A 22,379-nucleotide genomic window follows, 5' to 3' on the forward strand; every position below is an offset into this window, starting at 1 on the left:
GGGCTGGGGCCCTGCAAGGCTTCCCGGTATCAGCGCCACCCCGAGGCTGTGGGCGGGCTGGGGAAGGGCGCTCGGGAGGGTCTGGGCCCATCCATCATCAGCCTCCAGGCAGGTCCCTGAGCCCATGCGAGAGGCCTGTCCTGCGTCCCCGTCCTCGGGACCTGCTGTGAACTGGCTCTGCTTCAGGCCACCCTGCCGTGCCTGACTCAGTGCGAGCAAGGACAGCGGTTCAGGACCAAAGGAAACGGCCACCTTCTAGGCGGCGGCGGGACGAAAGGACAGCAAGTGCCCATCTGCACTGGCGGAGATGACGCCCGCCCACCCCTCCAGTGGGGAGACCCCGGCGGGCTGGAGGCCCTGCTCCGCTGCCCAGGGCCCACACGCCCGCAGGTACCTCCACGGCGACGCTGAAATCCACCATGGAGACGCTGGTGCTGCGGTGCCAGCACACGTGCACCATCGTGTTGCCGCGGTGCGGGGCCTGGCGCTCCAGGGAGGTGCGCGAGGCGCTCAGGTCGTCCTCCGACTCCTGGTCCGCCGCTGTGGCTTCATCGGGAGACTCTGTGGAAGGGGACAAGAGGAACGCGAGTGATCTCTCTCGAGGCGGTCCTCCTGCCTCAGCCTCCCCTCGCTGACTAGGAATGGAGCCCAGTGTCGGGCTGCTTCGTAGCCTTAACCACAAAAGTAGATCGTGGATAAGGGGCCTTCCCATGAAGGAGTTTTAAACAATGCGATGCCACCCCCCACGGGGGACCCCTTTGGCTGTGGCCCCGCACGGCGGAGGCTCTTGGGCCACTCACTGTTGTCAGGAGGGCTGCTGGCGAGGACCTCGGCAGTGGGCCCGCTGCTCTTCTCTGCCAGGTCGATGGCCATCTGGATGTCCTCCACCCACTTCTCCATCTCGGCCCGGGAGCTGGAGACAGAGACTCAGTCAGCGTTTCAGCCCACAGCGGGTCAGAGCTGCCAGGAAGAGTCCGTCCGCAGTTACCTGGCGGCCACCACGATGGACTGGCGCTGGCCCCGCAGGGTCAGGCAGTGGGGCACGCCCCACTCGTCCTCGCTCTCCTCCATCTAGGGACAAGAGGGCAGCGGTTACCGGGGAGCGGTGGTGCGGCCGGGACGCCAGAAGGCGGCCGGGTTCCAGGGGGGAGCTCGGGAGGGGCCGGAAAGGCCGAGAGGAGGGTCTGAGCCCACAGACCTCACCCTGCACCCCCAGGAAGGAGCATGAGCGGGTGATCATCCCGCTGTCGGCCCTCGTGTATGAGGAGGCCGAGGGCACTCACCGTCATGCCATAGAGTGGCAGCTGCCCGTGCACCTTGAACTGGTTGGACGCCGTCAGCCCGCGGCTGGTGTACAGCAGGACATCGTTGAACTAAGGAACAAGCAGAGGCGTGACGGGTGAGCCTGACGTGTTCTCAGACCCCGCCCCCAGTCCCCTGGGTGCCCCCCCGACAGCTGGCCCGGCCCCGGCTACTCACCAGGAAGAACATGCGCTGCTGGAGGCCCTTCCCCGAGAGCTTGCTGAGGCTGCCCAGGCGGATGAACTCCTGCAGGGCGGACAGAGGCTGTTTGCCAAGTGCTCACCAACCCGATCTCCTGGGCTCAGGCGCCTCACACCGGCCTGGCCCACGGTGGTGACAGTGCTTGGTGACTGTCAGCTGTGAGCCTACTGCAGCCCGGGGGCTCTGCTGGGCCGCGCCATGCGTCATCTACCTTCCCACGAGCCCCATCCACTCCACTGACGGGGGGAACTGAGGCTTGGTTTAGCAGGACGTGGCGTGCCCCTGGGAGCCCAGTGAACCCTCTGGCTTTGGAAGACGATGCACTTCATCCCCAGGGTTCACACACTCCCTGGCCGCCAGAGGACGGCCAGGCCCCGGGCAGATGACCCCTTTTGCTGAGCACGTGGTGTGTGTGTAACACACCCAGGGCTTGTGTTGGCTCCTGTCACAAGCCTGAAGTTCAGTAGCACAAAGACACCTGGGCAGCCTGTGGGTGTCAGAGGCTGAGGTGCCTTACTACGGTGCCGGGTGACGTCACCAGGGCGTCACGGGAAGTGTGGGCTCGGTCCCCTCTGTAAGGAAGACAACAGGTGCTGTGGCATTTTACAGAATCTTCCTCACCCTACCGATCTCCGAGAGAGGAATTTGAACCCACAGCCGCCTACTCCACTCAGTTGTGCTTTTCATCACACAGAGAAACCATTTCTTCCAAATGAGAAATTCTACACCAAGGTTCAAGGTTTAGAGGAAGTAACATTGATCGCCCTGGTCTCGCGAGCAGAGCTGACGCAGTCCCAGCATCTCTCATTTCTAGCCCAAACTCACTGCACAACTCTGCCCCCCTCCATAGTGTTTTCCAGTTCACTACACGTCAGAAATACCCAAACTTGCAGGCCCCTCCCTCGTGGCGCATCTCGTTATTAGTTCAGGCTGGCCTCGAACTCACTATGTAGCCCAGGCTGGCCTCAAACTCCTGTCAATCCTCCTGCCTCAGCCTCCTGAGTACTGGGATTATGGACTGGTGTGTGCTACCACTCCCAGCTTTTACATAGGACTAAAAGGGTCCTGGGCTGAAGTTAAAGGAGGCCCCCAGCAGATCCGAGGCCCTACTTCTCCTCAGAGCCTGGGTGGGGCAGGGTTTGAATAGGACAGCTCTGGGTACAGAGGGCCCACAGGGAGATTTGCTTCGAGAAGGCAGGCCCCAGCCACCTGCTCCACCCCACTGATCTGGGACAAAGCCCTGGCCCCTGTGGGGACTCCTTCCAAGGTGCTACAGTCCAAGGCAACAGCATAATGTGCACCTCTCCCTGAATTGTTCGAGATTATTTTGATTTTGAATTAAAATTGTTATGTATAAAAAAAAAAATCACACCTTTAAAACTATTTTTTCATCCTTTCATGCACTAACTGCTTCTCTGGTTTCATATCACCTGTGTGTGTGTGTCTGGGAGCTGAACTCAAGGCCTGTGAAATGAACTACATCCCCAGGCCTTTTGTGAGACAGGAACCCACTAAGTTGCCCAGGCTGGACTCGAACTTGCGATCTTCCTGTCTCTGCCTCCCAGAGTAGTGGGATTACAAGTGTGTGTCGCCACGCCCAGCATTTATAGTACCATTTCATAATCTGTTTCTTCTTTCCTCCATTTTCATTTATCAGGATTGTTAAAAGTATGCCATTTTAAATCCTCCCTGGGATGTGGCAGGACGGAAAGTAAATAAGCAAATCAGTAAGGAGCCGAGGCCTGAGAATTGCGCTCGCTCCTCTCAGTGTGCAGATTGTGCACGGCTTTGTCCTATTTTCCCAGGGACCTCCCGGGTGGCAGGAGAGGATATTTTCTCCTGGGAGTCCACAGGCAAAACGGTCTGCTTTCACTCCTGAAGCGCGTCTGCTGCTTTCTGTTCCGCCCAACCCGTCCTTACCCTTCCTGGAGTCACAAGATTGTCGATGCCAATGAGATCCTTCTTGAGCTCGTGCAGCTTCTGGCAGTTCTCCATCTTGATCATGGTGCCATGCAGCTGGGCCACCATCTCTGTGATCTCTGCCAGCGCAGCTGTGGGGAAACGGGAGTGCGGGCCTTGCCGCCACCACCTCAGCCCCTCTCCTGAGGCCTTCCTCGGGGAAGACCCTTGTAGCGTTCCATAATCAACAATGACTCACATGATGTGCCACTCTGATTCACTTTGGTCTCCACAGAGCATGCTGTGGGCATGACCCCAGCATGGGCCACATGTTGCACTGCTGTCCCCAAATCAGAGTGACTTGAGGGCATCCAGGGAATAAAGGTACCCTGGGTTTTGTGCCCAGGTAGGCATTTTCCCACCTGTCCTCTTCCTGCCCACAGTAAGATCTGGCAGAGTCTGCATGGATCTGTGGGTCTGATACCGAGACTATGGGGTCACTAGCATTCCAGCTACTTCCTGGTTTTTTTTTTTTTGGTACCAGGGATCGAACTCAGGTCCTTAGGCTTGCAAGGCAGGTGCCGGAACCACTGAGCTAAATCCCTGGCCTGACCTGTTCTTCCTTCTGTGGAAACCATGCTGTTTACCAAGACAACTGCAAGAAGGAATTCCACTTTGTTTTCCAATACAGGCAACATCTGCCTTACACTGGTAGGCATGCAGTGCGCAGAAGGAGCCAGTGAATGCCAATTACTACAAATTAGGGTGGCACACAAATCCCCAGGGTTCGAGCAAAGGAAAAACAGCAAATGCCTGCCCTGGGTCTTCAGTCTTCAGAACACTGTGTCCCTCCTTTCCCGCACCCCAGTTTTGGAAGAGAAGCACTTTTTAGCTTTCTTGTTTTCTGCCTGGGGTAAAAATTAAGTGCTTCCTGGCTTATCACAGAATGCTTTTATCCATTTCATTGTTGAGTACAAACTATTCCCACAGGGGACTGTAGAAATACAGAATGCAGATTGGCCAAGTGGGCTGCAGATGGCTTGGGGGGCGGGCACATGCAAACCCAAACTCCACCTCAGGTTGATTATCGGTGGGATCCTCAGGGCTGGAAAGGGGTTTCGGGCATCCCATCCCTGGCCAGTACCATCGGATGAAGCAGGGAGGCTGGCTCACACTCAGGGTCAGGCACAGGCCGAGGCTTAAGGGATGAAAAGGAGTCCACGGCCAGCTGAACTGGCACGACCCCAAGCAGCGGGAATAAAATGCAGCCAGCAGTGGAGGCGGGAGGCAGTAGGGCTTGTTTTAAACACACTGTCATGAGGCATTTCTCTTCCCCTGTTTGAACTGCAACTGTCTGAATTTACTTTGCCAAGAATACTCAGTTGTCTTTTTAAAAAACTATTTGTAAGCACAGGGTACCAAGTGTGATCCCGGGTACCAAAAAAAAAAAAAGAATCCAAAAGTCAATTCAGGGAATTACTGCATAACTGTGACTTTGGGCCGGGGATTTAGCTCAGTGGTTCTACCGCCTGCCTTGAAGGCACAAGATCCTGAGTTCGATCCCCAGTACCAAAAAAACCCCCCAAAAAAACAGATTTGTAGAAGTCATCTGTGTGTCCCACGTACTGACAGTGATTTTTCTGGAACAAGCCCGATGTCATCATGCCCCTCTTCAACCCCTTCCTGGCTTCCCTTTACTCTTAGATAAGGTCCTGAGGGGTTCATAAGGGCAGGAAGCCTTTAGATGTTAGCCCGAGGCAGACAGGGGTCACCAGGGTTTTGGGTGTAGGAAAAGACCTATCTAGAAGATGCCACAGTGCCCTAAGTCACAGGACAGTGTTTCTAACACTTCAGGGCAGAGATGGGGCCTTGACATACGACAGGACAGGCAGATCCGCGCACTGCTCAAGGGGCACCTCCAAAGTGCCCCCACCCCATCCTGGCTGGAGGGGACTCCGAGAGCAGCCCCAGCCCTTGAGGGGCTTGGGGCAAAGGCAGAGGAGCCCAAACTCCGACAGACCACACATGATAGGGCACAGGGACGACTCGGGTTCAGTGGGAAGCACGTGTCTCAGTGGCATTTGCTGGTCCCCTCCCACTCCGAGCCTCCGTTTCCTTATCTGAACACGGGACAACAGTGCAGGTCTCATGGCATTGCTACTCCCTCTGCCGTCAATCACCCCGGCTCAAAGGAGGGATGTGTGCCAAGGAAGAGGGGTGGGAGCGGCCGTTAGCATCTCTCTTCCGGGAGACCAAATGTCGTGGAACATGGAACATCCGCTTACAGAAATGGGGGAGGTGGCATCTGCACTGTCCCCGCACTCCACCCCGGCACGCGCGCTCCGGGCCTGCAGGGGGCGCTCACCTCGGCAGTCCCTGAAGTCGGCGTGGCTCGGCGGGTGGTGCTTGCACAACCGCTCCAGCACCTGCTTGTAGTGCATGAGGCGGTGCAGCGGGCGCAGGAGGAAGGTGTTGAGCGGCAGGTAGCACACCTTCTGCTGCTCGAAGTCTCGGCAGAAGTGCTCCAGCCGCCGCGAGCCCTTGATGGCGTTCTCCAGCGCCTCCAGGGCCTCGCTGTGCTTCCACAGGTGAGGCGCCAGGTGCTATGGGGCGGGGGACAGGGGCTGATCAGTCCGCCCCCTCCACTCACCCTCCTTTCATTACATTTATCTAATTTCCTTAATTTTGTATTTTTCATATTTTACCACTTATTTCATCACTTCAGTTCTGTGCATCAACTGAAAAGCTCCATTAAGGTGTCGAGCAGTTTAAAGTACATGTATATTATAAAATATATGAACCATATAAATAACATTAGAGGCATAAATGTCCCTTTGCAGCGAGACTGACAACACGGAGGGGCACCACATGGACAGAGCTTAAGAGGGGGACCTGTGGCTGTCTTCTAAATATGACACATAGACCAGAGCCTTCAATAAACATCAAATAGTTTCAAAAACACATTTGTTTCGCTCACCCCTTCATTCATGAAGAGACTGAGTGCTACCCGGAGCCCGGATGCTGCTGCACCTTGGGAGGTGAGGATTCCGTAGGGTCCCGACTCCCCTGGCACCGTGGTGGTGGCAGATTCAGGGCACCACCTTTGGTGGAGGAGTGTTAAAGTGCAGTGCACCCCCGGGCAGGTGGGGGGACAGAGGACTCGGTGCCCCCAGCTGAGGACCCCACTTGTCCCACAGGGTTTGGGTTTATTCCAGCCTCTCTTTGAGGCCCTCGCCTTTACCCTCCTGCTCCTCGTGCTGTACCTGCCAATGGCAGCGGCTGTCACCCAGGTGCTCCTGCTGGCTTATTTACAAACTTTCTGTTCACCAAACAGATTCACCAGAATTTATAGGGAAACGCACAGGGAGGCATTGGGGACCCCTGTCCCCGCCTCTCTAGTGCAGAACTACAGTGCTGCTGGTGCTGTTGTGCTCAGGATGGAATCCAGGGACTCACACACAACAGACAGGTGCTCCCTAAATTGCTCAGGCGATTCTCCTGCCTCAGCATCCTGAGTAGCCAGGATTACACGCAGGTGCCGCCAAGCCCAGCCCTCTATTTGATTTTGAACGAGGGCATCAGTCAACAGTAATTCCTGCCTGTGTGAACTAAGGAGCAAAGGAAGCAAGGCAGGAATGCAGAGGAGAACACAGCAGGTGGGGAGAAGTCTGGAAAGATCGCCCCGGACCAGGGCGGAGTCCGTCCTCTTCAGGGTTAAAGGTTGCGCAGCATTCTACAACCACTGAGGAACAAGGAGGACTTGGGAGGCCAGGGGACCCCGCAGGAAGGCGAGCCAGGAGGAGTAAACCTGGGTGCTCGGGGGGCGCAGGTGCAAGGGTGTGACGCCAGCCAGGGAGGCAGTGGCCTGGGCACCAGGGGACAGCGGGGACCCCAGGGGACCCCTTCCTTTGCGTTGAGTTCCAAGCACCCTGGTGCACCTGGGCTGATGTTTGCAGGGGGACATTCACAATGTGGGCTAGAGACCACGATTGGGCTATCTGACCTTTGGGGGAATCCCAGGCCGAGCCCCTTGGCCATGTCATGGGGGGGGGGGGACTGTGGGGACCACAGGTGTGACAGTGCACAAGCACGAGCACGTGTGACAGCCTCCATCTAAACAAGCTCCCCGTGCCAGCACAGCTGAGGACTGATGGGCACATGCCCAGCTCACAGGAGCGCAGGCCAGGGCCCCCGCACGGAAGGAAGGCAGGTGTAATTGTAGGGTTTTTTCCTGCCAGTTAGCAGAGAGGGGGACGGAAGGCAGTTCTTGGTAGGAAAGCAGTGGCAGGTATCTGGCAAAGAGGCCTAGGAGGGCTGGTACACAGCAGGATGTCCCTGTGGCATGGGGGAAGAGCCTGGCAGGCCTTGTTCCTCAAGGCCTGTGACGGAGTCCCAGGCTCCCATATGGCGACCCTCCCCTGGGAAGGTACGATCCTAGGCAAAGGGAGGCTGTGGGGAACAGTGGAGAGCTGGACCAGCTGGGAAATAACATGGTGTCTTAGGAGGAAAGTCATGTGGAAGTGGAACAGCTTCAAATCATGGCACAGGGGAGAGGTGGAGAAGCAGTCTGCGGAGGCCACCATCTTGTGGGATTCCCACCACGGGACACTTGAAGAAGGTAAATCCGTGGAGATGGCACGTGACGAGCATGTGTGGTGGGTGTGAACAGGCGACATGGTAGGTAGGGGGTTTGAGGGCAGTGAAACTGTTCTGTCAGCAACCGTACAGCACATGACCTGAGACTTAATGCCAGCTGTGGCCTTTGGTCAGGGAGAGCAGTTTCAACACAGGTTCCACACCCGTGCAAAATATTTGTAACAATGCAGTCTGTGTGGTTGGGGCAGGGATGTGGGAACTCTTTTGCTTCTTTTTCTTCTTTCTTTTTTTGGCGGTACCAGGGATCAAACTCAGGACCGTGCACTTACAAGGCAGGAACAGTGCCACTAGCTAAATCCCTGGCCCTTCTGCTTCTTTTCCTGTAAACCTAAAACTGCTCTGAAAAGTAGAACTAATGTCAGAAACTCCCGTGGAGAGCTGAAAAGATTGGCTACACATCTCATTTTCAGTTATTCAGTAACTCATGTGACTGTGACATGAGTTTCATTCATCAACCTCAGCTTTGGGCCTGAAGAGACTGTAGCATTGGAGTAGCTCAGCTTTCCCTATTTTGCAGAGGATTCTGCAAATATTTTCCATGGCTTCTCTGTGAGGTGGCCCCGAGTTGCGGCATGTGTCCCTGAATCTGGGTCAGGTAAGTTCGCTCTTGATCTCTGATAAGAGAGATTAACAGGAAGGGCTGGGAGAGTAGCTCAGAGTAGATAGAGCACTTGCCTAGCAGGTTCCCGGCCCCGGGGTCAACCCCAAGCCCAGTGAGTAGGGGATGGGCAGCAGCCTTCCTGGAGCCGTTACTTCCTAGTAACGGAGGCCACGTGGCTCTGGGCAGCAGGGATGCAGGAAGACTGCTTGAAAATGTAAATGGAGATACAGTCCAAAGATAAGTCAGCAAAGTAGAACACCCTGCATTAAAGGAATTAGTAACCAGTTACACTGAAAATGAAAAAATTAAAACTTTCAGTTCTAAGAGATGAAGTAGATTTCAAAAATGTGGTAGAGGACCGGGGATTTAGCTCAGTGGTTTCACCGCCTGCCTTGCAAGTGCAAGGACCTGAGTTCGATCCCTGGTACCCAAAATAAATACATAAATAAAAGAGCTTCCTGAAAGTGCTTTCCCCAAATAGCATTATCTAGAAAGGCTGTAAGAATCCTTTACTCCTTGGCCTCTGGCTGCGTCCTGTCTGGTGCAGATCCAGCGATGCCTGCAGCCCCAGCCTTGCTGGGCCCGGGACCTTGGGCTACCCCGACCCCACCAGCTCACCTTCATGCCCTGGATGTTCTTGAGCATGACGTCGCCGATTCTTTGGTAATCTCCTCTGATGTGGGCGTTTGAGCGGCCTTCCCTGCGAGCAGATGCCAGAGTTAGCAGGGAAAACAGCACTGGAATGCGCACCGGACTTAGCTCACAGAAGGTACTCGGACACCTTCCCCGCCTGGCACCTGCCGTGCCCCTCCCTGGGCGCCACCTCTATGTTGCCTGGGATCACAGTTTATTAGTAGTGAATGGACTCTTGGAAATGCCCCTTGTGTCTGCAGACAAAGAATTCCACAAATGCTTTGAAGCAGATGGGGCAGAGCCAGTTTCTGAACCTTTTAGTTGGGTCTCACATTAATTTTCTTTCATGCACACTTGGGTGACTCTCAGCATCATGAGATGGGCAGGAAGATCACTCGAAGGAATAGGCTCAGGAAATGGATTGTGGGCTTGGTGGGTGCTAACAGCACTTGTGAGAAGTAAGACGTGGCCCTCAAATCAAGGTTTCTGCTCCCAAGAGCCCTCGGACTGAAGCAGGGGACTGCCTGGGAAGCCCTCGGGCAGAGAAACCTATCAGGGAGGAAATGACAGGGTGGGTGGAGAGGGGCTGTCGAGGGATCACGGTGGCTCAGTACCTGGGTACATAGTCGTGTCCCCTAGAGCCCAGGGCTTCGGCTCACACTGACAATTCAGGGGCTTAAGTACCAGAGAGATGACCAGCAATACCGGTAGGCTGAGTGTTTACTGTTCCCGTGTGCCCGGACAGCATGCTCGGCATGTCACAGGCACTGACTCATTTCATCCTCAAGCAAGCTTAGGAGGTACCTGTTACAGCTAGGGAAGCTGAGGCACAAAGACACCACCTTTTCCACTGCGTGTGATCATGAGGCAGCAAGCCTGTCCTCACACCCAGGGCGCCCGGTTTCTGAGTCTGGCCCGTGCACATCTGCTAATCTGCCCAGGGATGGGAAGAGACCTTCCCAGATTCAAACAAGCATCAACCCAGCTAATATCTTCAGAACCAATGTTCAGGATAGCCGGAAACGAAGGTTCAAGAAAGCGATGCACTAAACAGACAAAACAAGCCTGCATGGCGGTGTGAGCCTTAATCTTAGCTCTATGGGAAGCTGAAGCAGGAGGATGGCAAGTTCAAACCCAGCCTGGGCTACCCATGACTTAGTGAGACCCTGTCCCATAATAAAAAATAAGAAAAGCTGGGGGTGTAGCTCAGTGTGAAGGCCCTGGGTTCAATCCCGAGTACAAACACACAATGCAGAAAAAGAGGGGGGTCCGTGGCTTAGACCCCCAGGTGTGGGCACTAATAGCCTCCAGCGACCAGGATGGGTTCCCTCCCACCTCTGCCTCCAGATGGGCCATCTCCTTCCACTGTGGCTTCCCGGCCCAGCCAGCCAGTGGCGGCATGTATTCCGCTGCTTCCGGTGAGCCATGTAGCTCGGAGCACATTAGAGGGCCACCTTTAAGGTAATAAGAGCTCCTCTGGGAGCAGGGAGGAAGAAGGAGAGGGGGCCTTTGACCACGCCCTCCCTTCCTGGGCATTCCAGCTCCAAGCCTTGCTGTGGAGGCCAGGCTGGCGATCCTCCTGCCTCAGCCTCGCAGGTGCTGGGGTCACAGGCGTGCACCACACCCGGTCTTGGTGGTGCCCAGCATAGCTTTCTAATCCTGTTCCATTCTCTCCCTGCACCTAGAACTCCTCCCCGCTGTGCTGCCTCTGGGCTGCCTTCATCAGCACTCCTCCTCTCTGGACACACAGGTTCCAGTCCAGTGTGGTGGCGCGCGCCTGTGATCCCAACACCAGGAGGCTGAGGCAGGAGGGTGGCTTCGAGTTGCAGGCCAGCCTAGAACACAGTGAGTTCAAGGCCAGTTTGGAACACATAGCTAGACCCTACCTCAAAAAACCTAACTCAATGAATAAAACCTGGGTTTTATTCTGGTCACGCCCCTGACGCGGCTCCAAGGACAGTTACCACCTGCTCCTCCTGCCTCAGGCCTCTGCCCCTACCAGCCCCAGGAAGCCTTTCTCTCCGGCCACAAACCCTGTGACCTCCCAGAGCCCACGGGAGGGCACCCTCCTTTCACCCGTTCCTTCGGACGCCACACCTGTACCTCTTTCCCAGACCTTCCAGAGGGTCCTTGCCAACGACCCCAGGAGCAGTCAGACCGAGACCTTCCAGGCTCAGGCCATTTCCCCAACCCAACCCTCTTCCTCTGTTGTGTCCCTGAGGATGTTAACTGTTCCACCCCAAGCTCCACTCCTACAGTCTTCCACTTGTCCCTCTCCCTCACTCCCAGCCCCAGGATCAAATTCTCCCCGTAAACCGGGTCACCAGGAATTGATCCAGCATCTGATGTGGACCCAGGCCAACTTGGGCGACACTGCAGCTCGGCGCTGAGCGCTGCGGCCTGCAGCTCGGGGGTTCTCTAGAGTTTTAGTTATTACTCAAGCGCTGTTGAGGAGTTTACCTTTTGGTCATGTTGCCGATCGTTCCTTGGGACCAGGTTTGGTTGGTAACTTACTGGTTGCTCTTCCCAGTCAACACTTGGTGCAGAAGGAAGCCCAGGCCTTCGGGTGCCTGCTGCTCTCTAGAAAGCTCTTTCCTCTCCCTGCTGCCCTCCACACTCAACAAAGCCAATCTTCCCTTCAGAGGACAACCCAGAGCCAAGGCCAAGGGGCCAGATGCTACTCCATGCCACACGTCATGAGGGGTGAAGGAGAACTCACACTCAATTAGGCCACGTAGCTAGTTCCTGGGTTTCACATTGGACCTGGGAACTGCCAAACGGGCGTGCCATTTGACAGGGAAGAGATGGGAGGGCTTCAGTGCCGAGGCTGGAGGAGAGCGATGTGGAAGCCAGACTTCCTTCATCACACTGCCTCTTCCAGCTATATATTAAAAGAAAATCTACTGGTCCCAGGCGTGGCGATGCCAACCTGTCCTCCCAACACTCTGGGGAGCTGACGCAGAAGGATGGAAAGTTCAAGGCCAGACGGGCAACTTAATGACTGAGTGAGATATTAGGTCAAAATAAAGACTAGAAAAAGGGTAAGGGCCGGGGATGTAGCTCAGTGGTTCCACCACCTCCCTCGAAGGCGCAAGGACCTGAGTTCGATCCCCAGTACCCAAAACAAACAAACAAACAAACAAAGGGTAAGAAGGGAGCTGTGGGAACAGACTGGGGAGCTGAAGTGTCTGCAAACGTCATGGCGCCTGTCCCTAACCCCTCACACTGCAAGCCTCAGGCCTGCAGCGTCCATCCCAGGTCAGAGCCCATGGGACGGGACACAGCCCCACACCCGAAAGCAACACTTTCCTGTCTGCCCACCTCTACAGATCTGCAAACCCAGACATGTCTGAAATGAAGAGGAGCTAAAAGGTCATTTTATAATCAAGAACGTGAAAAGGTAATGATGGCTATGCCATCAGCTCTTCCGGGTGTTGGCTCACAGGGGAAGGGTCCCAGCTGGAAGGCGGACTGCACGTTTAGCTGGGAAATTACCATGTGGCAGTGAAGATGAAAATTCCTTTGACAACTTCCCTCAGGAAATCCATGGAGAATCTATGGAGAAACTGCCTTGCGTGCTACATTCTGACCCGTGCAATGTGACTAATTTACTCCCAGGGGCAACTATGCTGGCCCTTGGCAAAGGGTTGAACACATACACACGAGTGCACATACAGGCACACTTTTGCATTTTTCAGTCTTTCTGATCTTGTTCAAACACTTCACTCCTGACAGTGTGAGCTAGTTGTTCTTGACTGGCAGGCTGACCGACGAGGAAGAGGAAGAGGACGAAAAGGACATGGAGTGACCATTTGGCAGTGGGCGAGCCTGACTCTCAGCAAGGCTGTCTGGGAGGGTGGACTGAGAGTCTGCACCCCAGCAGCCCTCAGGGAGGCAGGCCTTATTGCCAACAACCGAGGAACATGTCCACAGTTTGCAGGTCCAGGTAGCCAAGCCAGCCAGGATAAACCACCACTTTGCCCTCCTGTTCATGTCTCCAAATGCAGGTCAACACAAAATTCATGCAGATAACCTTGTGACAATAAGATCTCCCACTTCTCCAGTGAGTGTGCTGACCCTTGCAAGGTGGTCTCCACCAGGGACAGGAGGGGAGCTTTGGGGACATCTCTAAGGAGAGGCCTCTCCAGCAAGCTCACAGGGACATGTGCCAGGCTTCCCGAGCTCATCTACGGAACACCCAGCCATGCCCTCCTCCTCGAAACAAAAGGAAGAATCATCTCAGTTCATTCAAACAAATCATGCAGCCTGGGGCTAGAGGCCGCCTTTTCCACCAGCCCTGTGTCCCCGTGTCCGTGCCTGTGTCCGTGTCCGGACGTCCTCTGAATAGATCAGAATAGATCTCGTTGTTGGAAGTCTCTGAGTTCCAATTGTAAATCAAACATCAGTTTCTGTTCCCCTCCGCCCTGCAGTTTCTGTGACTCTAAATGAAAAAGAAGCAAAGATGGATGTGATGACGTATGGCTGTGTGTCGTGTAAGGAAAAGGACCCTGTGTGAAGAGCAGATGGCTAAATACAAATATTATATTAATATGAGGGGAGGGCCGGGTATTGGGCTCAAAAATTAAATTAGCCAAAGTAATAGAGGCTGTTAATATACACATAATATAACACACTGACCACAGGTGATAAATGTGGATTTCAGGGTCCTTAGACAGATTGTAGTGTTGTCTGAAACCCGGAGAAAGGAAGATGCCATTAATTTGAATTCGGTTCACATCTCCACAGATGTGGAACTAAGAGTCCTCGTTGAACCCAGCTCGGGGCCACTCTTGTGGCCAACAGTGCCACTCTTAGGTTGCTTAAGGTGCGATTTTCGTCCTTCTGAGGCACAATGCCAGCTCGGCTTGCTAAGAGGAGCAAAAATGACCGCCCAGTCACGGCAAGCCTGACAGCATCCAGATGAAGCCAAGTCCTCAGCCAGGTTCAATCCCATGGCTAACAATGTGTGCACGGACGCAGCCCAAGAGAAACGCCATGCCACCCTGGCCAGTGACCTGGGGCATTTTTCTCTCTCTGTGTGGAAGAGAAACCCACCTGCAATTCTGGCAATCGAAGAATTACTTTTGTTTGTTCCTAAGGGAAGTAGCTTGCTCTTAAAGCACAACAAAGAAACCCAAAGTATAAATAAGAGTAAAATAAAACACAAAAGAAATAGAGAGAGAGATCTTTTGCAAAACGGAGGGGACCAAGAGATATTAGGGGAGAGAAGGAGGAGACATAAAAAGAATGAAGATGTGTCACGTACAGCTACCAAATACCCGCCTGGAACATTCATTCTGCACAAATAAGCAATGTGTGTATGTGGCTCAGTGGTAGAGCACTTGCCAGGCATGCATGAGCCCTGGGTTCCATCCCTAGCACCACACACACACACACACACACACACACACACACACACACACACACACACACACACACACACACACACACACACGGGTGTGGACTCTCCCGCCTGATCCTGTGAGCCTACCCAATAAATCCCCTTGCATAGTTCTATGTGTGTTTTCTATTGATTCTGTTCCTCTAGAGAACCCTAACCATACACCTCCGGTGGCTTGTGGCTATCATACTGGATGGGGCAGGCGTGAGACATTTCCATCCGGCATAAAGTTCCATGGACCGAGGGCCCTGGAGGCCACCTCCCTTCCCCCAGCTTTGCAGACTGCAGGGGAAGGAGCGGGTACCCCTGGCCTTTCACAAACACTCTCTTCCTGAGCCTCATTCTCCATAGAGAGATGAGGATGACCCGCAGATGGTTCTGATGGTCAAACGAGACAATCTAAATGCTTTAAAGATGCCTGGCAACACTGGGTGCTATGCTGTACAGACACCCCTGAGGCCGACACACAGCAGGGACACGATGGCTATTTGTTGAATAACTGGAATAAGATCTTGGACAATTTGGTGACTTCAGGATTCACAGCCCGTCTGGGGCTTTCCTGTTGAACAAGAGACGTGCACGATGAGGCAGTCCTTCTGGGGGTGGATGGGACCCCTCGAGGCCCAGCTCTGCCCTCGGGACAGCTCAAGGCATGTAGGGAGGGGGCTGCTGGCTCAGTGTTGGGCGGGCTTTAGCGACTGTGTCAGATGCCACGGTGTTGCTGAAACTGCCTATGAACTCCTCTAAGATGTCATTCTCTGTGTTGTTACTATAAATCTAGAAGGGGAGGGGACGTCAGAAAGGTTCCAGAACCTGCCTGGCCACACAGTGCTAAGCAGGGGCCGAACTGGGATTTGAACTTGGGGCTGCCTGCCATTGAGTCTGCCCTACAGGGCCGAAGCTGCAGCACACGCCCCATCTCCAGGCTTTGGAGCGCAGAGCCGGTGCCCACCTTGATCGGCCCAGCCGAGGACTGAAAGTGACCTTTCCTTGTCCCTGTCCCCAGTCTGGCACCGCGTGGACACTGTTGGCGATGGCAGGAGTGCAGTGCACTAGAGGCACTGACTAATTCAGATCCCATTTGTTCTCCTATTACAAGGGAACCCTAACGAAGCTGTGTCCTAGAGTTGGTTCTTGTCCTCTAAACGTCAGACTCAAAGCTTCTGGGACTAAAGGCACAGTGGCAGCCAGGCTACCTGGGTGCAGAAACCAGTTCTGCCTTGCTGTGTGACCTTTGCCAAGTTACACAGCCTGAGTCTTATCTCCTCTCCTCTTCAGTGATAAACAGTAACAGCATCTGCCTGAGAGTTCTGATAACGATGAAAGGACCCGATCTACGGACAGGTTGAGCACTGTCTGAGATGCGGGAAGCATTCAGTGCGCGTTGCAGAAACACCACCTGTCAAGTTTAAAGCCACTTTTCTTCTCCCCCAGTCTAAGGGATGCAATCCAAAGCTCTCCTCGGCATCACCATGGAAGGAGCCTTGCCCCAGATGCGATGGTCTCGGCGCCCCTGGAGACCTCCGTCACAGCCAGAGGGGGCTGATGCAACTCCGTCCCTCACCAGTGTTGACCACGCTTTCATCTTGCTGTGCCTCAGTTTCCTCCTCTGTACCTGCCATTTGCATTGTTGTGAGGATTAGTCGAGGCAATGTGTGTGACACATTTTTTTGTTTGTTTTTTGAGACAGTCTCACTCTGTAGCCCAGGCGGGCCTTGAACTTGTGGCGATCCTCCTGCCTCAGCCTCCCTCATGCTGGGATCACAGGTGTGCGCCACCAAACCCGGCTGTTACTGTTGTTTTTGCTGCAGTTCCAGAGAGAGGACAGACAGGCTCCGAATTCCACAGGGGGTCACCTCTGATGCTGTCCTCCCTGCTGTGCCCATTTTGCCATAAAATGAGATTAGGAAAAGTTCCAATTCGCTTTCTTAGGTATGAGACCTAAATACCATTGCAGGCCAAGTCACAGGGCCAGCGCCATGCAGACTCGAGGAGCTCCCTGCTCACGACTTCTGCTGCTCCTGCTGCTCCCCCTGCTGTCCCAGGCCGAGGCCCTGGGTTTCACCAGATGACTTCAAGGCCTCCCTTTTGTCACTTAGGGTGCCCATGGTAGGGGGCTTCATTTTCCTAATCATAGGATAGGGATAGCAATACCTACACTGGGCAAGTTTATTTTTGAACAAGAACTGGCAATCACTTTATGTAAAGAGCCAGATAATAAATATTTCAGGCTTTCTGGCCATACAGTCTCAGCCACACTGCTCAGATATGCTGATGTAGCACAAAAGCAGCCATGGATACCAAGTAGCAGGGTGAGCATGGCTTTGTTTCAATAAAACTTTATTAACAAAAACAGGTGACAGACCAGACATCCATAAGCAGTGAATTGCCACCTTGGGTTTCTTTTTTTCTTTTTTTTTCTGGTGCTGGGGATCAAAACCAGGGCCTCATGCATGGTAGGCAAGCTCTCCATCACTGAGCTACATCCTTAGCCTTAGCTTTTTATAAATTTTTAACTCTGAGACAGGGTCTTACTAAGTAGCTCAGGCTGGCCTCATACTTTCAATCCTCCTGCCTCAGCCTCCTCAGTAGCTGGCCCAGCTGTCATTTTGTTTTTTAATAAGATCGTATGGAAAAATGTAGCTGCAGAGAGTGCACACAGTGATGGCTCTTTACTAGTTTACTAGTAACATTATGGCACAAACACTGTCCTGGAACGTGGCTTGGCAAGCTTAAAGCTCCACCAGCCCTCCCTTGCAGGCCCACCCTTGAGGCCTTGAAGTGACTTGAGCAACTTCACCCCGCTGGCGCCCAGGCACTGCCAGGCATGCTCTGTAGCTGCTCCGAGTGCCGGTGTGTACCAGGCCCCAAGTTAGTTGTGCCAACTCGGGGAGGGGGTTTCCTAGATTGACACTGTCCGACAGGTGGTTGCACATTGATGGAAGTGGCCTTCATGTGTGCTGTCCCACCCGGAAGCCGCAGCCACATGCTGCAAGTGAGCATGACACGTGGTTAGTGCGCCTGCGAAGCTGGACTTTATATCATTTAAATTACTATTAAACAGTCCAGGGTGGCCACTGTCTTGAGACAGCACAACTGCAGCTGACCTTGTTTATTCACCTTTCTGGCTGTTTTCCACTTGTACATGGTCTCAATCTTTTCAAGGAAGAGGAGGCAGAAAAGGAGGACAACTATGATAAAAATGAGCCCTCACAAGAGCTTGGGTGAGCTGATGTCATCGTGAATTCCAGTGCGGGACAGGTCCCCAGGGAAGGCAGGTGCTGAAGGCCGGAAGTTCCAGGTGCCAAGTGCCCCATGACAGAGGAGGCCAGCAACTGTCATGGGGACTCCGGGATGGGAAGAGGGGAGTCCAGCTTCCGAACAGAGCTAAATAGGTTTCACAGGTAGGAGGACCAATGCAGTCAAGTGACTGCTGGGCTGTAGTCTGACTCGGGACTCTTGGGCTGCAGCAGCGTTGCCCTAACTCCCTGCTCCCTGATGAATTCGTGGCATTGGGACAATGGGGACATGGAAAGCCAGACACCTATAATACCAACATTCAGGAGGCTGAGGCAGGAGGATTGATGTGAATTTGAAGCCAGCCTAGACTACATGGTTCAAGACCAGCCTGAATTACATAGCAAGGGCCTGTCTCAAAAATAAAAACAAACAAGAAAGCCTGAGAGGCAGTGGGATGCGACCCATGGAATGTTCCAGCACTGTTGTTTGATTTTATGCTCAAAGAAACTGACGCGTTCGTGGCGCCCAAGTCAGTGTACTTTGGTACAGGGTTGGGCCAGGGTCCTTCATAGCAAAGCACTTGGGGTAGGAATTATGGCCCCATGGAGTAAGAAAAGGGGTAGCCCGCGGTTAATCTGTATCGCTGTCTCCCCATTCCTCCCCCGGCTCTACACCATTCAGCTTTTCGTCCCTCTATAAGGCTGACCGCTCTGGGTAGCCCTAGAAAACTGCTGTTTTTGCCCATTCACCTCTGGCTTATTGCGCCTGTGGGAACTTCCTCCTTTTTAAAACCTGAATGCTATTCCATCGCCAGGACCCTCCTCCGCCCTGTGCTTGGCCAATCCCGGGTCGTCTCCACCTTCTGCTGTTGGAAATCACATTGCTGTGAACTTTGCTCTACAAGTACCTGTGTGATCTCTGCTTCCAGTTCTTTGGGCTGGACACCTTCGAGTGGGAATGCTGGGTTGTATGGTGATTCTTTGTGTATTTTTTCTGAGACACTCGGATGATTTTTTTTTTTAATGCCACCCAATGCAAAGACTAGAAGCTTCCAAGAGCTGGTAGAAAAATATTTTAGAGCGAGATTTCTTTTGCTGGCTCTTGCTCTGCCTCAGTCCTCTCTGATGGAAGGAGAGCTGCTACAAGGCCCGGTCAAGAAGATTCTGTCTTTGGCTCTTTTCTCTTCCTTAAAGATTTGATTCTCTGTGAATGGTTTCCAGAACCACACTTCTGGGCTAGATGCTTTTCTCCAGCCTGGAACCCACATTCCCAACCGCCCGGAGGACCTTGTCATTGATGCCTCAAAACGACCTTATCAAGGACAAGCTCCTCCTTCCTCGTATGCTCCCCTCTTCTTTGCTTCATTAATCGATCTTCTAATTTCATGACCAGGCGTCCAGTCATCCACATTTATAGCTCCAGGCGGCCTCCCCTCCTCTTCCTTTTGTCCCACTGAGCCCTCCTTCTTAGTGACATCTCCACATCCCATCTGTGTGGTCTCCCTGGCTGGACTTCTGCATTGCTTTTCAAGCGACTCTGGCCCAGCTTTCAAGTGGCAGATCCTCCTGGAAGACCTGTGTGTGCCCCTGGCCTGTTCCAGGCATCTGTGTCTGTCCACGTCCCCAGCAGCTAAGAGCTGCACACTGGGAACACACGAAGGTTCTCTGGACCAAAGCAGGCCCTCATCTGCTCCGGGGTGGGGGTTCTGGCCAGCCTGCACCCAGCATCTGCCCGTCATCTCAGGGCTGGGATCGGAGGGAACACCCAAGGCTGGGTTTAAGTGGTGTTCTCTGAATGTGTTTGAACAGCTGAGTAAACTGTCCTTTGCTTTCAAAAGGAAAAGTATTCATCCAGTTTTTAGAACTCACCCAACCAGTTTCCTTGTTTTTGAAGAAACAGGAGAATCTGGCCTTCACCAGCACGGCACAGGCCGTGGGCATCCACTCCACTCCGGACTCAGGTGTGTTGATACTGGAGAAGATGACATTTGGAGAGTGGCAGGTGTGTTTACCAAAGTGGGGCTGGGCCTAACCATTCCCGAAAGCTCCCTGCTACTTGTTCTGCCCTGGAATTTCCCACTGTCCATGGAGGAACATGTTGGGCCTTGTGAAGGGCTGGAAAGGGAAAATCATGGTGCCTGCCATTTAGGTGCCACCTTTGGGCAACTCTTTGTCAGGGTAAACTTTAGATTTGCTTCCAACAACAGTAACACTTATAACTGAAAATACTATCATGGAATAAAATCTGGAATTTAGTTCATAGTAATGTACCAGTACTGGTTTCTTAGTTTTGATGACTCTGGCATGGCAATGTGAATAAAATTAAACACTGGGAGAGAGGTGCTGAGGGGTGTATAGAAATTCTTATCGTCATGGAAACCTCTCTAAATCTAAAATTAGGGGACGTAAAAAGAATTAACATGTTTTATGCATATGTATTGACTCCCTACAAGGAATGTAATTATTATGTACTACAAACATATATGAATAAAAATTTTTTTAAATTTATATTTCAAAATATGTTTATTTTTAGAAAAGTGGTCAGCTTTACCCCTTTCTATGGGTGGGAGGAGGGGTAAAGTACTCCCCTCTTTCTCTGAGAGGGTGAAGTACACTAAGCCCTTTATAATTATTGTCTCGTTCAGTTTGTAAGGTACAAGCTCTGATCCACGTTTCACAGATGAGAAAATGAGACTCAGCCAGGTCCTTGGATCTTAACCACTCAACTCATAGGAGCAGCCTGTGTATATTGTATCATGACAATATGGAAACGAATGGACACATACCGACTGCACACACACACACACACACACACACACACACTCGTCAGTAACTCCTAGACCTGCCTAGGACTCACTCTCTCACTGCCTGTGTGCAGCCCAAGGTTGCCCGTCCTGTGTAGGCATTAATGGCCCACGTGCCATCCAAGGCTAAAGCAGCAGTAGCTCTGTGCCCACCCTGGATGTAGCACTCTCACCTACAAGAGGACCTGGCCCTTTTGCCTCTGTGCTGCCTCCTCCTTTAATAAGAGCGTGTTATGGTGTCTATCTAGAGTCCCCAAGGCCTCATGCACTCCTAAGTGGGGTTTGTGGAAGGTGACTGGATTATGGGACTTCTAGCTGACTTGCTGTTAGGAGGGGGTCTGGTTGGAAGAGGAGGTCATGGGGGGCATGGCCTGAAGGATTTATCTCCCTCCCCAGCTCCTCCTTTGATCTCGCTCTGCTTCCTGTGTGCCATGCCATGAGGAGCTCTCCTCCACCAAGCCCCTCTGCCGTGCCATCCTGCCTTGGAGTCAGCCAACCACAGACCATAAATGTGAGCCCAAATAAACCTTTCCTCATTTAAGTTGTGGGTTCAGGTCTTATGTCCCAGTGATAAGGAAAGTGACTAAGACAGGGTACAAGTCCACTATAGGCCAAGCCAGGCTCACACTCATCTACTGAGTAAGTCAGCTTCACATTCCTGTAACAAAACACCTAAGCCAGGGTACCAAGGAAGGAAAGGGTTGTGTTGCTCAAAGTTGTGAATTTCAAGTCCAAGATCTGGTGGCCCCATCCATGGCTTTGGGCCTCTGGTGAAGATGGGGGATGACAATGGTGGCACTTCCTGTTGGAGCGAGTACTGATATCTCAAACCAGGAAACAAAGAGAGAGGTCAGACCCAGGTTCCACAATCCCCAATGGCCTCTGGGTCTCCCAAAAGTCCACAGCACCTCTCAATAGCACCACTCTGAGGATCAAGCCTTTAAAATATGGATCTTTGGAGGACAGTGCCCACACTCAACCCATAGCACCCATCCATCCATCCATCCATCCACGCCTTTCTTCTTCCATTGCTTGTCCAAGGGAATAACATATAGCCAGTCTGTGAAGTGCAGAACAAATAACCACAGAATCTAACTTCCCAGAGGTACTACAGGGACAGCTGTTCCAAAACAATTATTCATCTTAGTTACCCCAAGAAGTAACACAAAGACAACAATTTCTGGGTCTAGCCCCAGGGTTCTGATTCAGAAGGGCTGAATGGGGCCCAGCATCTGCATTTTTCATATCCCTGATGCACTGCCAGGTTTGTGGCCTGATGCAACAGATAAATACTTTGGGAAATGTCCAGCAGGTCTCTGCATGAGAGCTGCTAGGGGTGCACTCATGACATCCATCACTGCTCAAGAAACCTTTTCCTGTTTTCAGACACAATGTCCTTCTCTGGAAATTCACTCCTCTGCTTCAGTTTTGTCCTCTGGTATAAGGCAGACACTCACCCCCTTTCTCATAGGACCAGCCCACAGGTATATGAAGAGAATCATGCCTTCCAAAGTTTTCTCTCTTCTAAGCCAAATACCTGTAGTTCCTCCAATTATTATTATTATTTTTTTTGGTACTGGGGATCAAACTCGGGTCCTTGTGCTTGCGCAGCAAGCGGCGAAACCATCTCCAAATTATTTTTT

The 22,379-nt window shown here is 52.9% G+C and overlaps 1 protein-coding gene across 5 annotated transcripts in view; it reads right to left on the reverse strand.

Annotated features, from left to right (window-relative positions):
• Farp1 (FERM, ARH/RhoGEF and pleckstrin domain protein 1) overlaps nucleotides 1-22,379 on the reverse strand; it is a 275,312-nt gene that overhangs the window by 5,991 nt on the left and 246,942 nt on the right. For all 5 annotated transcript variants that reach the window (XM_021239368.2, XM_004858631.4, XM_004858632.4 and 2 more), the window contains exons 17-24: nucleotides 9,278-9,359; nucleotides 5,768-6,005; nucleotides 3,424-3,554; nucleotides 1,480-1,548; nucleotides 1,284-1,373; nucleotides 989-1,071; nucleotides 801-913; nucleotides 395-561 (exon numbers count right to left, since the gene is read on the reverse strand). In XM_021239368.2, the coding sequence (XP_021095027.1) occupies nucleotides 395-561; nucleotides 801-913; nucleotides 989-1,071; nucleotides 1,284-1,373; nucleotides 1,480-1,548; nucleotides 3,424-3,554; nucleotides 5,768-6,005; nucleotides 9,278-9,359 (973 nt within the window). The remainder of the gene's footprint in view (nucleotides 1-394; nucleotides 562-800; nucleotides 914-988; nucleotides 1,072-1,283; nucleotides 1,374-1,479; nucleotides 1,549-3,423; nucleotides 3,555-5,767; nucleotides 6,006-9,277; nucleotides 9,360-22,379) is intronic.

The sequence above is a fragment of the Heterocephalus glaber genome, unplaced genomic scaffold, assembly GCF_053883595.1.
Source record: "Heterocephalus glaber isolate CG9 unplaced genomic scaffold, H.glaber_assembly_v1.0 deba00001578, whole genome shotgun sequence".
Taxonomy (NCBI): domain Eukaryota; kingdom Metazoa; phylum Chordata; class Mammalia; order Rodentia; family Bathyergidae; genus Heterocephalus; species Heterocephalus glaber.